General features: G+C 37.2%; 1 protein-coding gene across 1 annotated transcript in view; it reads right to left on the reverse strand.

Moving 5' to 3' along the window:
* Positions 1-17,731, reverse strand: part of LOC107705212 (ligand of Numb protein X 2-like) — a 25,266-nt gene extending 7,535 nt beyond the window's left edge. Inside the window, exons 1-10 of the mRNA XM_016508405.1 lie at positions 17,626-17,731; positions 14,623-15,139; positions 10,891-11,114; positions 9,596-9,733; positions 7,843-8,042; positions 6,382-6,750; positions 4,687-4,866; positions 4,183-4,360; positions 2,197-2,422; positions 1,210-1,368 (exon numbers count right to left, since the gene is read on the reverse strand). Of these exons, the coding sequence (XP_016363891.1) occupies positions 1,210-1,368; positions 2,197-2,422; positions 4,183-4,360; positions 4,687-4,866; positions 6,382-6,750; positions 7,843-8,042; positions 9,596-9,733; positions 10,891-11,114; positions 14,623-15,026 (2,078 nt within the window). The 5' untranslated portion in view covers positions 15,027-15,139; positions 17,626-17,731. The remainder of the gene's footprint in view (positions 1-1,209; positions 1,369-2,196; positions 2,423-4,182; positions 4,361-4,686; positions 4,867-6,381; positions 6,751-7,842; positions 8,043-9,595; positions 9,734-10,890; positions 11,115-14,622; positions 15,140-17,625) is intronic.
* Positions 17,732-18,939: the final 1,208 nt, after the last annotated feature.

The following is an 18,939-nucleotide window of genomic DNA, read 5'->3' on the forward strand; positions in this document are numbered from 1 at the left end:
ATTCATTAAATAATAATTAATAGGGTAATTAAATAGGTTAGAAAAAATTGTAGTGTTTTTGTTTAGTATATACAAAAAATAATCTTTTATGCAACACTGATGGCCAGAGATGTAAGCTTGTTTTTTAACATTTTAATCAAGGTAATGCTGAAAGTGCTGTCTCATCTAGCCATGAAGCATTAGGTCATTGTTTGTTGTTTATTTTGTTGTGCTTGCTCACTTTAGACGGCCATCGTAGTAAGCGGGTGTTCCAAGGACGATAGTCTTGATAAAGAATGCCTGGTTGCTGTGGTTCTCCTCATAACCTCCAACAATGCTGAAGCCCCAGCTGCCGGGGTGACTTCTGCGGAGGACGATCTCATGACTGCTATGCAGGTAGCTGTGACAGAGAACCAGAAAAACAGAGAACGATGTGGATAAACAAGTAAGCATCATCAGAAAATAAATTTTTTCCCCCCATCTGTTTTATCGCCCAGAAATCAAAAGTTGTATTTCAGATTGCTTAGAAACTAGGCGACAAAGAGAAATCAGGAGCACAAAAGGAGAAACACAATAAAACAGATGCTATATAGATATATAGAAACAGAGATATATAGAAATGGAGGATTTGGCACAATGACAGGAAGGGAGAAGGAAACAGAAGGGTGCCAAAGCAAAGGGGACGGATGATAAAGGACAGAAGGGAGGGCAGAGTAAAAAAGGAGGGAGTGAGACTGGACTGAATGACCTGAGACTGGGCTGAAGTGGGCTAGGAGCAAGTTATCTCCACATGTACGCTTCATCTGATAATCTGCAGCTGTTGATGTTTACATCACGACACAGTCATAATCCCCTCGTGGGTTAGCACTGCATAAAGCTGCTGATCCAAAACACATCAACACTACAGATATTTTCTGTGTCCAAGTCATCAAAATAGCTGCATTCTCTCCCTTCAAAGCTGTTTCCACTCAGATTCGGATGGGAAAAAAGTAGGTGAACCTGGCATGATGGTAGTCTTGGCCAGATTACTTTGACTATTTTAGGGTTATTTGGATCAGTGCTCAGCAAGGTGAGAATGCTATTTTTAAGCCTCCCAGTGGAGTTCAAAGAGAGCCACACAATAATCACATAGGAAATTTCAATTTCATAAATATTCAACAAAGTTCCATTGTAATAGTAATTTATTAATAAAAAAGTAATAAAAAAACATATTTTGTTGTGCTTGCTCACTTTAGACGGCCATCGTAGTAAGCGGGTGTTCCAAGGACGATAGTCTTGATAAAGAATGCCTGGTTGCTGTGGTTCTCCTCATAACCTCCAACAATGCTGAAGCCCCAGCTGCCGGGGTGACTTCTGCGGAGGACGATCTCATGACTGCTATGCAGGTAGCTGTGACAGAGAACCAGAAAAACAGAGAACGATGTGGATAAACAAGTAAGCATCATCAGAAAATAAATTTTTTCCCCCCATCTGTTTTATCGCCCAGAAATCAAAAGTTGTATTTCAGATTGCTTAGAAACTAGGCGACAAAGAGAAATCAGGAGCACAAAAGGAGAAACACAATAAAACAGATGCTATATAGATATATAGAAACAGAGATATATAGAAATGGAGGATTTGGCACAATGACAGGAAGGGAGAAGGAAACAGAAGGGTGCCAAAGCAAAGGGGACGGATGATAAAGGACAGAAGGGAGGGCAGAGTAAAAAAGGAGGGAGTGAGACTGGACTGAATGACCTGAGACTGGGCTGAAGTGGGCTAGGAGCAAGTTATCTCCACATGTACGCTTCATCTGATAATCTGCAGCTGTTGATGTTTACATCACGACACAGTCATAATCCCCTCGTGGGTTAGCACTGCATAAAGCTGCTGATCCAAAACACATCAACACTACAGATATTTTCTGTGTCCAAGTCATCAAAATAGCTGCATTCTCTCCCTTCAAAGCTGTTTCCACTCAGATTCGGATGGGAAAAAAGTAGGTGAACCTGGCATGATGGTAGTCTTGGCCAGATTACTTTGACTATTTTAGGGTTATTTGGATCAGTGCTCAGCAAGGTGAGAATGCTATTTTAAGCCTCCCAGTGGAGTTCAAAGAGAGCCATTTGGACTCTTCCAAAAGTACATCCACTTTAATAGCCCCGAGTCGCTTTTTTTCCATTCATCAAACAATCTCCCAAGTGAAGTTCTACAAAATCTGATTGACTGCACTCTTACCTGGGAAGTCCAAGCCACATGATCCATGAAGGCGACCAGCTTGCATCATAGTCGTTTTCGTGCGGAGGGAGAAGTTCTTCGTCCGGGCCTGGTTCTTCAAATGTGTTCACCTCTAGTGCCCTCAGCTGGACAGAGCAGGACGCGGCGCTGGACTTCAGAGTGCCCACTGCTTCGCTGTGGCTCAGATAGGTCAAATCTTGACCATTAATACTCAACAGTACATCCCCTGAGCAATGAGAGACAACAAAGACACTTAGAGACACTCCTAACAGCCACACAGAGAGGACTGAAACACGGCTGAAGCCCCATCGCTTAAGTGCACTTCATCATCAGAGACATGAGTGGGAAACAGTGTATTCCTCAAAAACAACCTCATGAGTGTTTTTTTTTTTAGTGAATCAGACACAATCAGTGTAGTCTGATTCCCAAATGAATGACTCTAATTACTCAGTTCTTTTTAGTAAACCAAGCACATGCAGCACAACCAGTTTAGTCTGATTTCTGAAATAATGAGTTGGTTTTATTTTAGTGAATCAAACACATACAGTACAACCAGTGTAGTCTGATTCTCAAAGGAATGAGTCGGGCCTTTTTAGTGATTTAAACACATACAGCACAATCAGTGTAGTCTGATTCCCAAAGGAATGACTCTGTTCTTCTTGGTGATTTAAACACATACAGCACAATCAGTGTAGTCTGATTTTTAAATTAATGACTCTAATTACCCGGTTATTTTTAGTAAACCAAGCACATGCGGCACAACCAGTGTAGTCTGATTTCCAAAATAATGAGTCGGTTCTATTTCGTAAATTAAATACAATGGCACAACCAGTGTAGTCTGATTCCTGAAGAAATAATTCTAGTGAGTCAGTTCTTCTTAGTGAATCAGACACATACAGCATAACCAGTGTAGTCTGATTACTGAAAAAATTAATTGGTTCTTTACAGTAAATCAAACACATACAACACAACCAGTGTAGTCTGATTCCTGAATGAATGAGTCAGTTCATTTGAGTGAATCAAACACATACAGCGCAACCAGTGTAGTCTGATTCCTGAATGAATGAGTCAGTTCATTTTAGTGAATCAAACACATACAGCGCAACCAGTGTAGTCTGATACCTGAAGAAATAATTCTAGTGAGTCAGTTCTTCTTAGTGAATCAGACACATACAGCATAACCAGTGTAGTCTGATTACTGAAAAAATTAATTGGTTCTTTACAGTAAATCAAACACATACAACACAACCAGTGTAGTCTGATTCCTGAATGAATGAGTCAGTTCATTTGAGTGAATCAAACACATACAGCGCAACCAGTGTAGTCTGATTCCTGAAGAAATAATTCTAGTGAGTCAGTTCTTCTTAGTGAATCAGACACATACAGCATAACCAGTGTAGTCTGATTACTGAAAAAATTAATTGGTTCTTTACAGTAAATCAAACACATACAACACAACCAGTGTAGTCTGATTCCTGAATGAATGAGTCAGTTCATTTGAGTGAATCAAACACATACAGCGCAACCAGTGTAGTCTGATTCCTGAATGAATGAGTCAGTTCATTTTAGTGAATCAAACACATACAGCGCAACCAGTGTAGTCTGATACCTGAATGGATGACTTTAATGAGTTGGTTCATTTTAGTGAATCAAACACAAGCAGCTTACAACTAATTGAGACTTGAATAAGTGTCTCTAAAAAGACTGAAAAATCACTAAATACACCTTTTGTGAGATTTGTTTTAAATGTATTTATTTATTATTAAACTCATCTCATTATTTGGAGTGGAATTGCTAACAAAAACAAACATTATTTTTTCCTCTGAATAACATGAATCATGTGCAATAAGACCAGTAGTATGTATTAAGAAAGTGAACAGGCTCAATGTTGAAGTCATGTTGATGGTAGGTCCACAAACTTGCTTAAACTTGGGTCAAGATTATCTAGATACTAATTTAAGAAAAAAATGGGTTTATGTAACTTACCACGTTTGATTCGTCCATCACGTGACAGGCAGCCATGGGGCTGGACGCTTGTGACAAAGATCGGCAACTCTCCGCTCTTGCTGCCCCGTCCCCCTGCCACAGTCATACCCAGAGACTCATGCAGTTCCTTCTTCACAGTGATGTGTTTCTCCTTACAGGTCACACACTGGGAGAGATCCTACAAAACACAAGCATCAAATCTAAATTTGTCTCAGATATGGAGAAGGAAAAAGGGAAGACCATATCTAAATCGACACTGATCGGCTCTCAGTAGAGTGCTGTTCATCTTCCCAAAGGGAGCAGCTCTACTCCAACTTCGTAATTGATCTCATAATAGATTCAACAAGAAGTAATTAAGGTTGTGGTCTGAACTCATGGAAAAACTGGAAGCTACCCAGATGCTTCGGAAATAGGGCTCCCTAATTACGTCTCCACGATGCTAAAATAGATTCTGCAACACACACAGACTTGCTCTCGCTCTTGGCCGTAGCCATTTGTACTCACTCTCTGGGTGGAAGACCTGGCAAGGTGCAGACTTGGGACGGGGCTTGGGGTCGCAGTGCAGGGAAGCGGCGGAATGTGTTCATGGCTCCAAACGTCCCTGGTCAAGGTGGAGCCTATGTGCACGGCCATAGTCTGCTTGCTGGACCGGCTAATCAGCAGATTGACTCTTTCTCCACTAGCCTAGAAGATGACAGTAGGCGGTCTGTATAAATACCTAATACTCTTATATTGAGTGCCGAGGTGGCTTTATATCCAACAAAGACAATCTGCTGCCTGCCAGTGCTATTCCTAATAATGTTTTAGCTGCCCTTTCTCTGTGTGATCGGGGCAGCCAGATGGGAGAAAGCTGCTCACGTAGACATAAAGATACTATCAATCACATTACCCTCTGAGCAGGCCAGCAGAGACGGTGTCCTAATGTCCCAAACAGGCACTGAGATTTGCACAGATGACAATAGCTGTATTATAATGAGAATATTTATTAGAGGAAACTAGAAGAAGAAAATGTGAGCGGTGTTGCTGGAGCAAAAGACACCACCACACTAGGGTAGTTGTCAGGATGAACTATGTGGTTGCTAGGGTGTTGCTAGGTTGTTACTGACCGGTTTTCTGGGCTCTAGATATGGCTGAAGCCCTCTTTCAGTGTAAGTCTATGGATTGTTTTCATCCAATATTTCAGAATGCAGAATATATTGAAAATCATATTAGTTAGTGGCTGATATTAGACATTTTCGTATAGTATTACCTAATTATCTAAAACATGTGCTAACCATGTGTTCATTTAAATAAAGCTAAAATAAGATATAAATATCACATGAAAAACTTAAACTTACAAAATCTTAACTGAAAATTAGAAATGTAAAACTAAAACTAATAAAACTAAAACTGAAATAAAATAATTTTTTATAGAAATATAAAAACAAAAACTAATTAAAATGACAAGAGAACAACTAAAATTACAGTGAAGCTGAGAATATAAAAATTAAGCTAATTCAAAATATTAATAAATTATATAGTAGTACATAAGTGCTAATAAAAATAACATAGATGATTAGATTACTTTTGCCATCATCTATTGCTCAATTAATGTTTAACAACATGCTGAAATAAAATAAAATAAATATTAGAAGAAAAACTTACCAAAAACTTAAATTGAAATGAGAAATGTTGCCATGGAAGCTAAATTAAATAAAATCATTTTTTTCGAAGTAAAACATTTACTAAAAATGAAATAAAATACAGCTAAAGCTAATAAAAAAAAATTTAAATGATGAGAAAATAACAAAATGACTACACTTACAATAAAAACTAAAAATATAAAAATGAAGTAATTAAAAATATTAGTAAATACTATAAAACTTAAACAATACTAAAATAACACTAAAATGAAATAAACAAAGGTAATTAAATTACCTTTGCTGTCATCTATTGCTCACTTAAAGTTAATGTTTAACAACACTGATAATTGAATAACACTGTTAAAAGTAAACTTTATCAAATCTCAAAATGAATATCTAGATTTCATTCTTTACATTATAATGCTGTGATGCTTAACATTTAATTTTTCATTTATGTAGAAAACAGAGTATAGATATCTATATATATATTTTAATATCAGCCATTTATCAGTTAGCAAAGGTCTACTAGCGTCCTTATCTTGACCTGAACTGCCCCACACACATGCTTTCTTTCTACCTGTATAATCTGAGCTGCCTGCTCAGGCGTGCCATGTCTCAGGTCATGCTCGTTGACGGCCAGCACTCTGTCGTTGCTGCAAAGTCGTCCGTCTCTAGCGGCTAACCCTCCCTCCAGCAAGTCCAGGATAAACACACCCGCTTCATCTGTACGCCGCACCAGCTTGATTCCCAGCTGCTCTGATGATTCCCGCTTGTGCAGGGTGATGCGTATGCTGGCAGGGCTGCCCTTGGGTGTAGCAGTCGCCACAGGTGGCCTGGCAGAACAGCGGCGCTCTCTCAGAACCGTCAACTGCAGGGTGGTGCCGGGACGGGCCAGGGTAGAGCGAGCAAAGTGATGGGGCACGTTACTGATGTCTACGTTGTTCACCTGCACACGAATGGGAAATGTAGAGGAGAAATGAATGGGGTTGACATACGGGCCAAGCTTTTGTGTGAGTAGTTGCAATGAGCTGTTAGTGACAAAGAGATTTTTTTTGTGTATTATATTTTTGATAAAACAAAGCTTTTCAGCTTTTAGTTATAATATGTATTATAGTTTAACTTAATTTGTTATTAATTATTTAATGTACACTACTGCTCAAAATGTAAAAGATTTTTAATGTTTTTGAAAGAAGTCTCTTATTTACCAAAAGTAAGTAAAAACAGTAATATTGTGCAACATTATTACAATTTAAAAGAACTGTTTTCTATTTGAATACATTTTAAAATGTATTATATTTCTGTGAATTTTCAGTGTCACGTGATCCTTCAGAAATCATGATAATATGCTGATTTGCTGCTTAAGAAACATTTCACATCAGTGTTGAAAATGGTTGTGCTGCTTAATATTTTGGGTGAAACCATGATACATTTCTTTCAGGATTCTCAGATTAATATATAAAGTTTAAAAGAACAGTATTTATTTGAAGAAAAAAAAAATAATAATTTAAAGGGGTACACATATATATATATATTGTATACCTTATATATATAAATGTCTTTATTTTCACCCTTAATCAATTTAATGCTTCCTTGCTGAATAAAAGTATTAATTTCTATAAAAACATCAACAAAATGTTTGATAAATCTCCTAATTGTCAAATATCAAATTCTGTCTAATTCATTTCATTTAATAATTTTGTCTAATTCTGTTTATATATAGATGCAGTTTAAATTAAATTATATCTCAGTTGTTCAAACTGAAACAATTATATCATTAAAAAGGAGAGACGTTCCTTTTTCAGTCAATGCATGAAGCTTAAAATGTATTTCTGGGTCGAAATGATGGAGCAGGTCACATATTTTGGTGAATGTCAGTTTGAAGAATGCTGTTCTGCATCTATTCATGCAGATAGTGATTCTGCAGCCACTATTCATTAGAGCTATTTAGAGATTGATTAAAGTATCAGGACTGATCTGTAAATAGCAGTGAAATGTCTTTTTTAATCAGACGGTTATTGTGGAACAGCAAGGACAATACCTGAAGTATTTGGTCACCAGCCAGCAGCCGTCCGTCTCGAGCTATAACACCATCCCGGTACACCTCCTGTATTACCACATTTATCAGGGGGGTCTCGTTTCCACCGACAATACTTATGCCCAGCTCTGTGTAGGGGTTTGCACGATGAATTTCAATAGTTGTGATTTCTCCCTCAGGTAGAGATGGAAGTTTCACACAACCTGAAGAACAAGACGTATGGAACCCAAACAAAGGTATTTAAAGGGACAGTTCACCCAAAAATGAAAATTTTGTCATCATTTATTCACCCTCATGCCATTCCAAACCTGTATGAGTTTTTTTCTTATGTTGAACATAAAAGAAGATATTTTGAAGAATGCTGGTAATCGAACAGTTTATTGTCCCCATTGACTTCCATAGTAGGGAAAGAAATACTATGGAAGTCAATGGGGAATGGGGAAGACTGGCTCTTCAAAATATCTTCTCTTGTGTTCAACATAAGAAAGAAACTCATACAGGTTTGGAACGACATGAGGGCGAGTAAATGATGACAATTTTCATTTTTGGGTGAACTATCCCTTTAAGAAACAAAGTGATTATATAGTTTATAGTCTAGTTTACTGTGTGAAATAATCATACCTTCTTCAGCAGAAAAAGGCAGAGTTTCAACAAAGTCCCATCCTGAAGAGGCAGAACTGCCAGTGCGGAGAAGATGAATGCATGGGTTGCTGAGAGGACGCTTTACACGAGGAGGAGCGCACTCTAAACCATGGACACCTTTGAGGGACAAAAAGACAGCTGAAAATATAAATTTCATTCCATAAAACATGTAAGTTACCACAGAGTATTATGTTAGCTTAGCAACATGTGCTAATTTAAATCTCTAATGGAATAAACTATAAAATCTAAACTATAAAATTGGATTAAAATGGACTATTTAACCTAATATTTGTGTATGCTATGTATTTTTTTAATGTACTATTTTGTATTATTTGTTTATTGTGTTAGCTTTGCGATATGTGCTAATGCAAGTCTCTATTGGAATTAACTGCGAGTAAACCAAGTTCAAGTGAGTTTAAGTTGCTAATGTAGGGGGTTTCTTATCATGAACTTTATAGTTACAGTCAAGACATTGGTGGGGGACCAAAAAATAAATACATAAATTGTAAGGCATAGTTTTATTGGTATTTTCAATGGAATTTTAAGTTAAAGAAATTAAAATATTAAAGGATTTGAAAGGATTAAGGATAAACAAAAATGAAAAGAAAGAAATAAATAGTAAAAGAACAAAAATTTGAATATAGTGTAATGCATATGAACTATTTGCATATATATATATATATATATATATATATATATATAATAAAGACGTATGGAACCCAAACAAAGGTATTTAAAGGGACAGTTCACCCAAAAATGAAAATTTTGTCATCATTTATTCACCCTCATGCCATTCCAAACCTGTATGAGTTTTTTTCTTATGTTGAACATAAAAGAAGATATTTTGAAGAATGCTGGTAATCGAACAGTTTATTGTCCCCATTGACTTCCATAGTAGGGAAAGAAATACTATGGAAGTCAATGGGGAATGGGGAAGACTGGCTCTTCAAAATATCTTCTCTTGTGTTCAACATAAGAAAGAAACTCATACAGGTTTGGAACGACATGAGGGCGAGTAAATGATGACAATTTTCATTTTTGGGTGAACTATCCCTTTAAGAAACAAAGTGATTATATAGTTTATAGTCTAGTTTACTGTGTGAAATAATCATACCTTCTTCAGCAGAAAAAGGCAGAGTTTCAACAAAGTCCCATCCTGAAGAGGCAGAACTGCCAGTGCGGAGAAGATGAATGCATGGGTTGCTGAGAGGACGCTTTACACGAGGAGGAGCGCACTCTAAACCATGGACACCTTTGAGGGACAAAAAGACAGCTGAAAATATAAATTTCATTCCATAAAACATGTAAGTTACCACAGAGTATTATGTTAGCTTAGCAACATGTGCTAATTTAAATCTCTAATGGAATAAACTATAAAATCTAAACTATAAAATTGGATTAAAATGGACTATTTAACCTAATATTTGTGTATGCTATGTATTTTTTTAATGTACTATTTTGTATTATTTGTTTATTGTGTTAGCTTTGCGATATGTGCTAATGCAAGTCTCTATTGGAATTAACTGCGAGTAAACCAAGTTCAAGTGAGTTTAAGTTGCTAATGTAGGGGGTTTCTTATCATGAACTTTATAGTTACAGTCAAGACATTGGTGGGGGACCAAAAAATAAATACATAAATTGTAAGGCATAGTTTTATTGGTATTTTCAATGGAATTTTAAGTTAAAGAAATTAAAATATTAAAGGATTTGAAAGGATTAAGGATAAACAAAAATGAAAAGAAAGAAATAAATAGTAAAAGAACAAAAATTTGAATATAGTGTAATGCATATAAACTATTTGCATATATATATATATATATATATATATAATATGTAAATTATATATATTTAATTTAATATTAAATCATATTTCTATTCTTTTTAAAATATGCACACAATCACTCTTAATCATATGTCTTATATGCTAAAAATGGCTCTCTTAATGTTTTTGGTCTCATCATACTCAATTACAAATTACATTATAAATTACGTAAATTAAATAAGCTATTTTCAGTTAAAAACAAATTTTCACTAAAAATTTAATGCTTTTCATCAGTGAATATTACTTATGTTGTGTAATATTTCTATTATTAAAGAGTTGTCAATTATTAAATATTTAGCTACTTCTAAAACTCTTTCACTGTTAAGACTGAAGTGGCGAATGAAATTCAGGTTCTGTGACCAATAAAGACCCATCGTCTTTGATTTGATTGGCCAACTCAAACATTTTAACGTTGATAAGCACTGTTAATGTGCTGAGGCAGACCACCCTAAAAATGTCATCCTAACAATACAGAGCACAGTGTGTCGTAGAGTGCAGCAGAACTGCCTCAAGAATACCAACTACTGGAAGCGACAATTTTGCTATATCTGATTATTGGTAGTTGCGGCCCTGCTTAGGGTACTCACTGTCTTCTTCAGTGCTTTCTTCAAAGGCAGGGTTGTCTACGCCAGGCTCTTCTGTCCATGTAGGAACATTGTTGCATGCGGTGGATCCAGCAGGTGGTGATGGCGTACTCTCCTTCATCTCAGTCTGGGGGGATCTGGGAGGGTTGGTCGCCGTGACCCTGTCCTCGCTTCCCTCCATCCGTGTCCGCTCCAGCTTTGTTCGCTGACTCTGTGTTCCAGGACACCTAGACCCACACACATAGATGCAAACATACAAACACAATAAATGAAATATTGGGGAGGCTAGGTACACAGAGGTCCGGTTGACATGAAATGGAAGACAAAGGCAAGAAAAAGGAAGCAAATTACATGAGAAACCTTGCGCTACATCCTCAGGGCAGATGCTATTCCAGGAACCTACAGTAAAGTAAAGGTCCTGATATTGTATTCCCAAACCCAGTCTAGTGCAGTGTTGTTTTTAGTATTATTTATATATTATTATGTAGTGTATTTATTAACATTTTGGATGAATATTTTTATATATATTTTTCAGTTTTAATTATATTTACATTTTAGTATTTGTAACTTTTTTTTGGCATGTTCATTAGTTTTTGTTTGAATTATTTTTATTATTTTATTTCAATTACCAAAATCAATTTTTTAATAGTTTTAGTTTTACTTTTAGTTAACAATAACAACACTGGTCCAGTGAATCTATGGGATCTTTCTTTGCCTTTGAGCTTGGAGGATTTCAGCATTTCACTAACATGACTGTCATATAATTAACAGCGCTAATTAATTACTCTACGCATCAGTGGGGACAAAGACTTGCAGGATAGTATTACACGCTGAGGTCTCATAGTATAAAAAGAAAGCACCAGATTGTCAACACAGCTAAGAGAAGACGGCTAATTCTGGCAGTAACTCTCAGCCTTCTCTTAGGAAGGTGTTAGCCTGACAAAACGTTAATAACTTTTTAAAACATTTTCCTACTTGTTTTTACAAAAACAGTTGAGACTTTAGCTAATTTGTCCCGTGGTTTGTAAGCTAACTCAGCTTTGAACTATTCAACTCACGTTTGGCTTCAGACTCTACACCAAACCCTCAGAAGGCCAAGACCTTCAGTTCTTGCAAAGGCACCACTCAATCCTATCTTGTGCACCAGAACTATTCTTAAAATGTATACCACTCTCTGCTAACTCTTAGTACAAAATAGCATACTGGACTCTCTAACTCACCATAGCTCTGGGTTGCCCTTGGCAGTCTCACAGAAGAAGTGGTTGAAAAGGTTTCTAGAGTTAAAGTTTCCTAGCATGGCTGAAGAGAATATAAAACTGCTGCTGTCCAGTGCATTACACAGGACCGACTAATCTCCCATCACATGACAAAGGGGCAAATAATCCCCAGATGGGAAGGCTCCACTCACAAGAAAGTGACTCCAAAAGTCACTGGAGCCTTTGTATGCTAAGCTTAATTGTCTTACGCTAACAGATACCGGAGTATGATATTTGTTGCTTCTGCATGTTCTGACTCAGAAGCCCCTCAGACATGTGGTAATGCTAAAATTGAACTGTTGTATTCTGCATGTTGATGAGGTTTATTTGGGGTTTACTCATAATGGTACACCCCAAGTGTGTGTAGGTAATATTCTGTTTGAAAAATGAGCAGTGCATCCCAACTGGGAATTAAAAACAACAACAACTATTTAACACTTTCTGGTACTTTCTACTACTAATAATTGAATTTTTATTGTAACTGAATTTGAGATGGTCTTAAGGGGCATTCATAGGCACGCAAATGCAGGAGACCGGAAACACAAGCTCATTGGACGTTCACTGCATTACAAGTTCAAGTTTGGTAAACTCCTTGACCTGCAAAATTGTATCACGTGATCAATTCATGTGACCATTAGAAGAATGATACATCATATTGTGACCTTTTAGATTAATTAAATGAACACAAACTTGGAAACTACAGGTTTGCAACATTGCAGCTGTGGAGTGCATTGTATAAGTGGAGTACATTGTATATTTTTGTTTTTTGAAATGTTTTTAAAAAAGGTGTCATGTGTCATATCTTGTCCTTTGTAGTGTCCAAAGAAATGTTGCATGCTCAAAGTCTAGTAAGACCACCTCTTTAGCTGAGGAACAGACAAAAAGATAAAAAAAAAGATCTCCAATCTGTTTGGCTGACTGGCACATTATTTTATCAGTCTGCCTGAAAACAAATGTGATTGCAGGCTAGTACAACGAATGCTTCTGATGAACATATACTGAAGTACTTAACCTGACTCTAAACGCCACTTAAAGACCTCAAAATTAGTTTTCTGGCTTATCTGTTGGATTTGAGGCCACCTTTATCCTCAAACATTCACAAAAAAGTTCAAATGTCAACACAAGAAAGAATACTGTTCCTGTCTAGAAATTTTTAATTTTTTTTTAATGAGCCAACTGGTTGGTTGCTTTACATGCCAGTCAGATGACTTCTTGTTTAACTGGGTGGTTCTTGGCTGCAAAGGCAACAAGATTTTTTGCTTACAGTCCAGTCTTGTGTTAAATATGTAACCATTACTTGTACGTTTACACATTTGGTATGCTTTTATACAAAACAGCTTACAGTACATTCAAGATATATATATATCAAGATATATATTTCTTTCAAGATATAGGCCTACTAGATATATATATTTCAAGTTTTTGCATTCTCTAGGAATCAAACCCATGAGTTTGACTTTGCTAGTGTTATGTTCTACTGTTTGAACTATACTGTAAAAAAATGGGTTTTCAAATTTGTTAATAAAACAAAGATTATTTAAAGCGATAGTTCACCCAAAAATTACAATTCTGTCATTAATTACTCACCTTCATGTCGTTCCAAACCCGTAAGACCTTTGTTCATCTTCGGGACACAAATAAGATATGTTTGATGAAATCCTAGAGGTTTCTGACCCTGCATAGACAGCAATGTAACTGAAATGTTCCCAGACAACAGAAACATAAGTAAGAACATCGTTATAATAGTCTATGTGACATCAGTGGCTCATCCGTAATTTTACGAAGTTACGAGAATACTTTTAGTGTGGAAAGAAAACAAAAATAATGACTTTATTCAACAATTCTTCCCTGCGCCACTGTCCACCGCCATTCACGAGAGTACGATGCATGCGTGTGATGCTGCTCACGTAGCACACGCATGCGCTGTGCCTTGTTTATGAGCAGAGGAAAGCACACACATGGCATCATGAATGGCTGTGGACTGTGACACAGAAGAGAAGAATTGTTGAATAAAGTCATTATTTTTGTTTTCTTTGCACACAAAATGTATACATGTAGCTTCGCAAAATAAAGGTTGAACCACTGATGTCACATGGACTATTTTGTCGACGCTCTTGGTATGTTTCTGGACCTTGAACGTGGTAGTTCCCTTGCTGTCTATACAGAGTCAGAAAGCTCTCGGATTTCATAAAAATATCTTAATTTGTGTTCCGAAGATGAACGAAGGATTTACAGGTTTGGAACGACATGAGGGTGAGTAATTAATGACAGAATTTTCATTTTTGGGTGAACTATCCCTTTAAGGACGTTTTTACAAGAAAACACTATTCCAGTTTTTCCACTTCAAATTTTTACCTTTAACTCATTGTGTTTTTACCTTACCAAATTTTTCACTGCATAAGAATACAACCATAATATGTTTATTTTAACAGATTTTGCATTTGATATTAAATAGTGTGAATATTCATGAGTATTTTACCTGTGTTTGAGATGTGCCTCCAGGTCACAGCGTGGCATGCTGAGAGAACAAGAAGGTGTCAGCGGACAGGTGACCGACAACTTATCCAGCAGCTTGTGCACCAGAATGCTGGAGCGCCGGCAGACCTGCAGCTGCAGATGCGCACGGTCCAGCGGACAAAAGTCCCGTTCCTGCAGAAAGCTGCGCAGGCAGCGGGCACAGAAGGTGTGGCCACATGGTGTATCCAGGGGCTGAACTAACGGCTGAAGGCAGATGTGGCACACCAAATCATCATCCACTTCCAGACGATAGTTATAAAGGTGGTTCTCGCAGGCGCGGTGAATCTGTCCACATTCAGAGCAAAGGGCCTCCAGAAGAGCTTCGCTCACCATGCCCGGGTCCACTCCCTCTCCCAGACTGCCCATTGTGCTCGGCTTTGGCTACACAAACACACTTAGTGGTTTGGTTACGGGGGCGTCAGAGGCTGTGCGACTCCAGCAGGGGACGGCCACCCCCTGGTAGACGGTGTTACATCACCCTGAAGGAGAAGAAGTGAGGTAACAGTTCTGAATGAGAGAACGTGTTTGTGTGTGTGCCATTTGTTGTGAGCATGAGATTATGTTGCAGAGCAGTGTGGGTTTACTCCTGCACATTAATCTGACAGTGTAATCTCTTGCTCTCTCGCCTGGAGCAATCTTTCAATCCCGCAGAGAGAGAATTATCTTGGATTGAGGCAGGGAGCGCAGAGTCAAGAGGTTTTGATGTGAAAGTGAGAATGGGGGGCAAGAGAAGAGGACAAAAATAGATACTGTATAAGATTTGAATTGATAACATTTGTTCAGAAAAGCCAGATTGGGGGGTGGGTGCAAACTCATCCGAGTCATTAAATACAAATATTAATCAAAACCTACCAGATTATAATTAAAATCATTCCTCTGAAGGCCCTGTTTCTAATTTTGATACATTGTAGATTTAAAGGAACAGTTGACATTCTCTCTGTATTTACTCACCATTATGTCAATTCAAGCCTGACTTTCTTTCTTCAGTGAAAGAGTTTTTTTTCTTTTTTTCTGAAGAGTATTTTTTCAGTATAACTAAGGTGAATGACTGGGCCTCCAAAAAGCACCATAAAGGGAACATAAAACTGATCAGTGTACTGTTTTTTTAAATCAAACACTGGTTTAGTAGCTATTTTTCACAGAAAATCTTGACATCTGAATTAGCTGAAAGAAATAGTCATACAGGAGTGGAAAAACATGAGGGTCAGTAAATATGACAGAATTTTCATTTGTCTGTGAACTACACCAGGGGTTTTCAAACTGGGGTCTGTGAAAAACATCTAGAGAAAATAAATAAATCAATAAAATATGATATAAATTAATAAACAATACATTTAACAGTACATTACTAAGATGTAGTGAGCAGGCAAAAAAATGTAATAGACCTTAATCAGAGTAGCACTATATTTAATTTTTGACAAGAATGAAAATGAGGCTGTGAGGGATAGAAGTACAGTGTGTTCAACGGATTGTCGTCGGAAATGGAAAGTCATAAGTTATGATCATATAGTGTGTGCCATTATAAAGACTGTAAGTATATCCCTCAATGCCTCGTTTTCGTCTGTGTTCAATATGCCATTTCACCTGATTATGTTCTATGTAATAAAAACGAAATATTTTTCAAATAATATTGTACACATACATTTTTTACACTATAAACTGGGCCTTAAAAATATTCTGTTTAAAAATGGGAGTCCCTCGTATGAGGATGATCAAATTTGGGGGCCGTAGCATCTAAAAGATTGAAAACCCCTGAACTAGGCTTCTAATAATTGGCTTTTCGAGGCCACCAAACAGCAGGGGGCATTCTATTGGGCCAGCGATAACTACAACCTTCGCCTGTATTCACAGTATCCGACAGCTGTGCATCCGTGAGCAGCCCCACGCTTGGTCTGTCGACGGCATCTCTGTGACTACCTGCCTCTGTTTTTATCTTGCAGCTGGACATGAATAAAACATGAGGACACAAGGCTTCTCTGTTCCCACTACAAAGCCCTGTCAGCGTCTCGTCAGACACACATACCCATGCACACTCGTCCCGCACACTGTAAATGTCTTAATGTGGATAGTCTGATCTAAATGAAGCAGCTTGTGCTTAAACTTCATCCCTTGATAGCATGATGTGGGACTTCATTACATAAGGTTGGAATGTCTAATGGCCTTTGGGCAGCTGCCATTAGTATTTCTATTCTATGCTGGATCCTCTGATGACTTTTAATCACAAGGGAGTGTTTAGATATTGACCGCAAGGGCTGTTCAAGGCCACTCACTTGTTGTATCCTTGTATCTTTAGCTGCTTGTCACAGTTGTCTGTGTTCTCACTTGCAAAATGGCACATTGGCGCTTATCTGGCTGCCTGGCGGATGAAGAATTAAAATTAAGAATTTTGTTCAGCTGAACTGACAACACAATAATGCAAATTAATGACTGATCTTTAAACATCTACAAAGGAAGCAAACAATATCTGACATGCTCCATGTAGAATGATATACACATCTCTAAAGTCTTTATTTATTGAGCAAACGGCTTTCAGTAGCAATGACATGTTTCCATTCTGCAGTCCAGATCTATTCACAAACCAGCGTTTTTGACGCCCATCTCGCATTGCTTTTCCAAATCAATACATTTACCTTATTTTACAGAAAGGTTGCACATTCACAAACAGGTAGGCAACAAAAAAAATTAATGGGGGGGGGCGCTTTCTCTGTTGAATTAAAATGTCTGTGGATGCCACCTGCATGAATTGTCTCGTTAATAAGGCGTATCCAATCCAGATCTATGACATACAAATATCGATATCTCATTATTTCTGGTACAGAGCGGCTCGCTGTAAATTTTTTCGTTTACTGTCTCTCTCTCTCTCTCTGTGCTATCGCCCGTACAATAGGCGACAATGACATGTAACAAAATGCGTGTAGTAATAAAGGATCGGCGGGTGATAATATGAGTATTTGAATAACATTACCTATTCGCGTTCCCTTCGGATGTGAACTCTCGCCCCGAGAGGGGAGAATCATGGAGCTCAATCACATCCACCGCAGCTTGCCCGAGCCGCATCCGCACGTCAAAACACCCCCCGTATCTGTCTTGTAGCGATGTCCGATTCGTGAACGAATGGCTCTTTTGAGTCGACTCTTTTGAACGAATAAATTGAACCTGTTCATTATACTGGTCTAAACAATTAGTGCATGTATTGGACTGAATCGGCCCAGCGACTCTCGAGTCAAAAACTGCCCGACTCGTTGAACCGAGAACCGTCTCTTTCAAAAATGTCCAGACGATGATAAATGCATTTGGAGTGAACTATATATAAAATATTAAATTAATATGAATAAAATAACATGAATATAAAAAATGCAATCAAATCTTGACACTCTAACACTAGCTCTTTCTCTGTTTCTATATCTACTATTTATTCTTTTTATTTATTATTATTAAAAAAATTAACTTGATACGTGTAAGACTAACATGGGACATGTCACCACACTTACAGTAGGCTACATTGTTGCTCTTTTATTGGTTTTGATTGCTTCTATTGTCTTCATTTGTAAGTCGCTTTGGATAAAGCATCTGCTAAATGATTAAATGTAAATGTAATTACTGAGGATTTGAATGATAAAGTTACTTTATAGCCGGATAGCAAAAATGTTACAAATAAAATGTTCTGGAAATATATGTATGACTTGATTGTATGATTTATCAACAAAATCAAACGCAAAGGCAAACCAAAGTGGTTTTAATACATAGGTTAATTTCAAACATAATTAATTAATTTAAAACCAAGAGATATAAATGAATTTTATTTTTGCTTATTGTAAATGCAAATTATACTTAAGTTCCAATTAGTGGATTTCCTGGCTATAGTGGCTATAACAAATTGAACTAGGACACATGATATTAAAATAAAGACCCTTATTTATTAAATCTTAAGCGAAAATAACATAATAGCTTAAATAGCTTTTTAGAGAATGCACTGGAACGTTTTAGAGCATGTAATATGCTAAGGGACCATGTAGTGACGTAAAGAACCACCGAATCATTCTTGAACCACTTCATTTAGACGAACCGTTCAAAAGAACCGATTCGAGGAACTTCTGTCGGACTCAGCGTGGAGGCGGGCACTCACGTTGTCAATCGAATAGCAGGTGTGACCATTTAGGTGCCTGATTGAAATGCGCCCTTATGTTTTACGCATAGACTGTGTATGATTTTTAGACGCTATAGTTATTAATTATATATACAGAAAGGTTTAACGTTTAAGTGTGAATTTTGCTGTCAT

The sequence above is a fragment of the Sinocyclocheilus rhinocerous genome, unplaced genomic scaffold (assembly GCF_001515625.1).
Source record: "Sinocyclocheilus rhinocerous isolate Xijiao unplaced genomic scaffold, SAMN03320098_v1.1 scaffold594, whole genome shotgun sequence".
Classification (NCBI taxonomy): Eukaryota; Metazoa; Chordata; class Actinopteri; order Cypriniformes; family Cyprinidae; genus Sinocyclocheilus; species Sinocyclocheilus rhinocerous.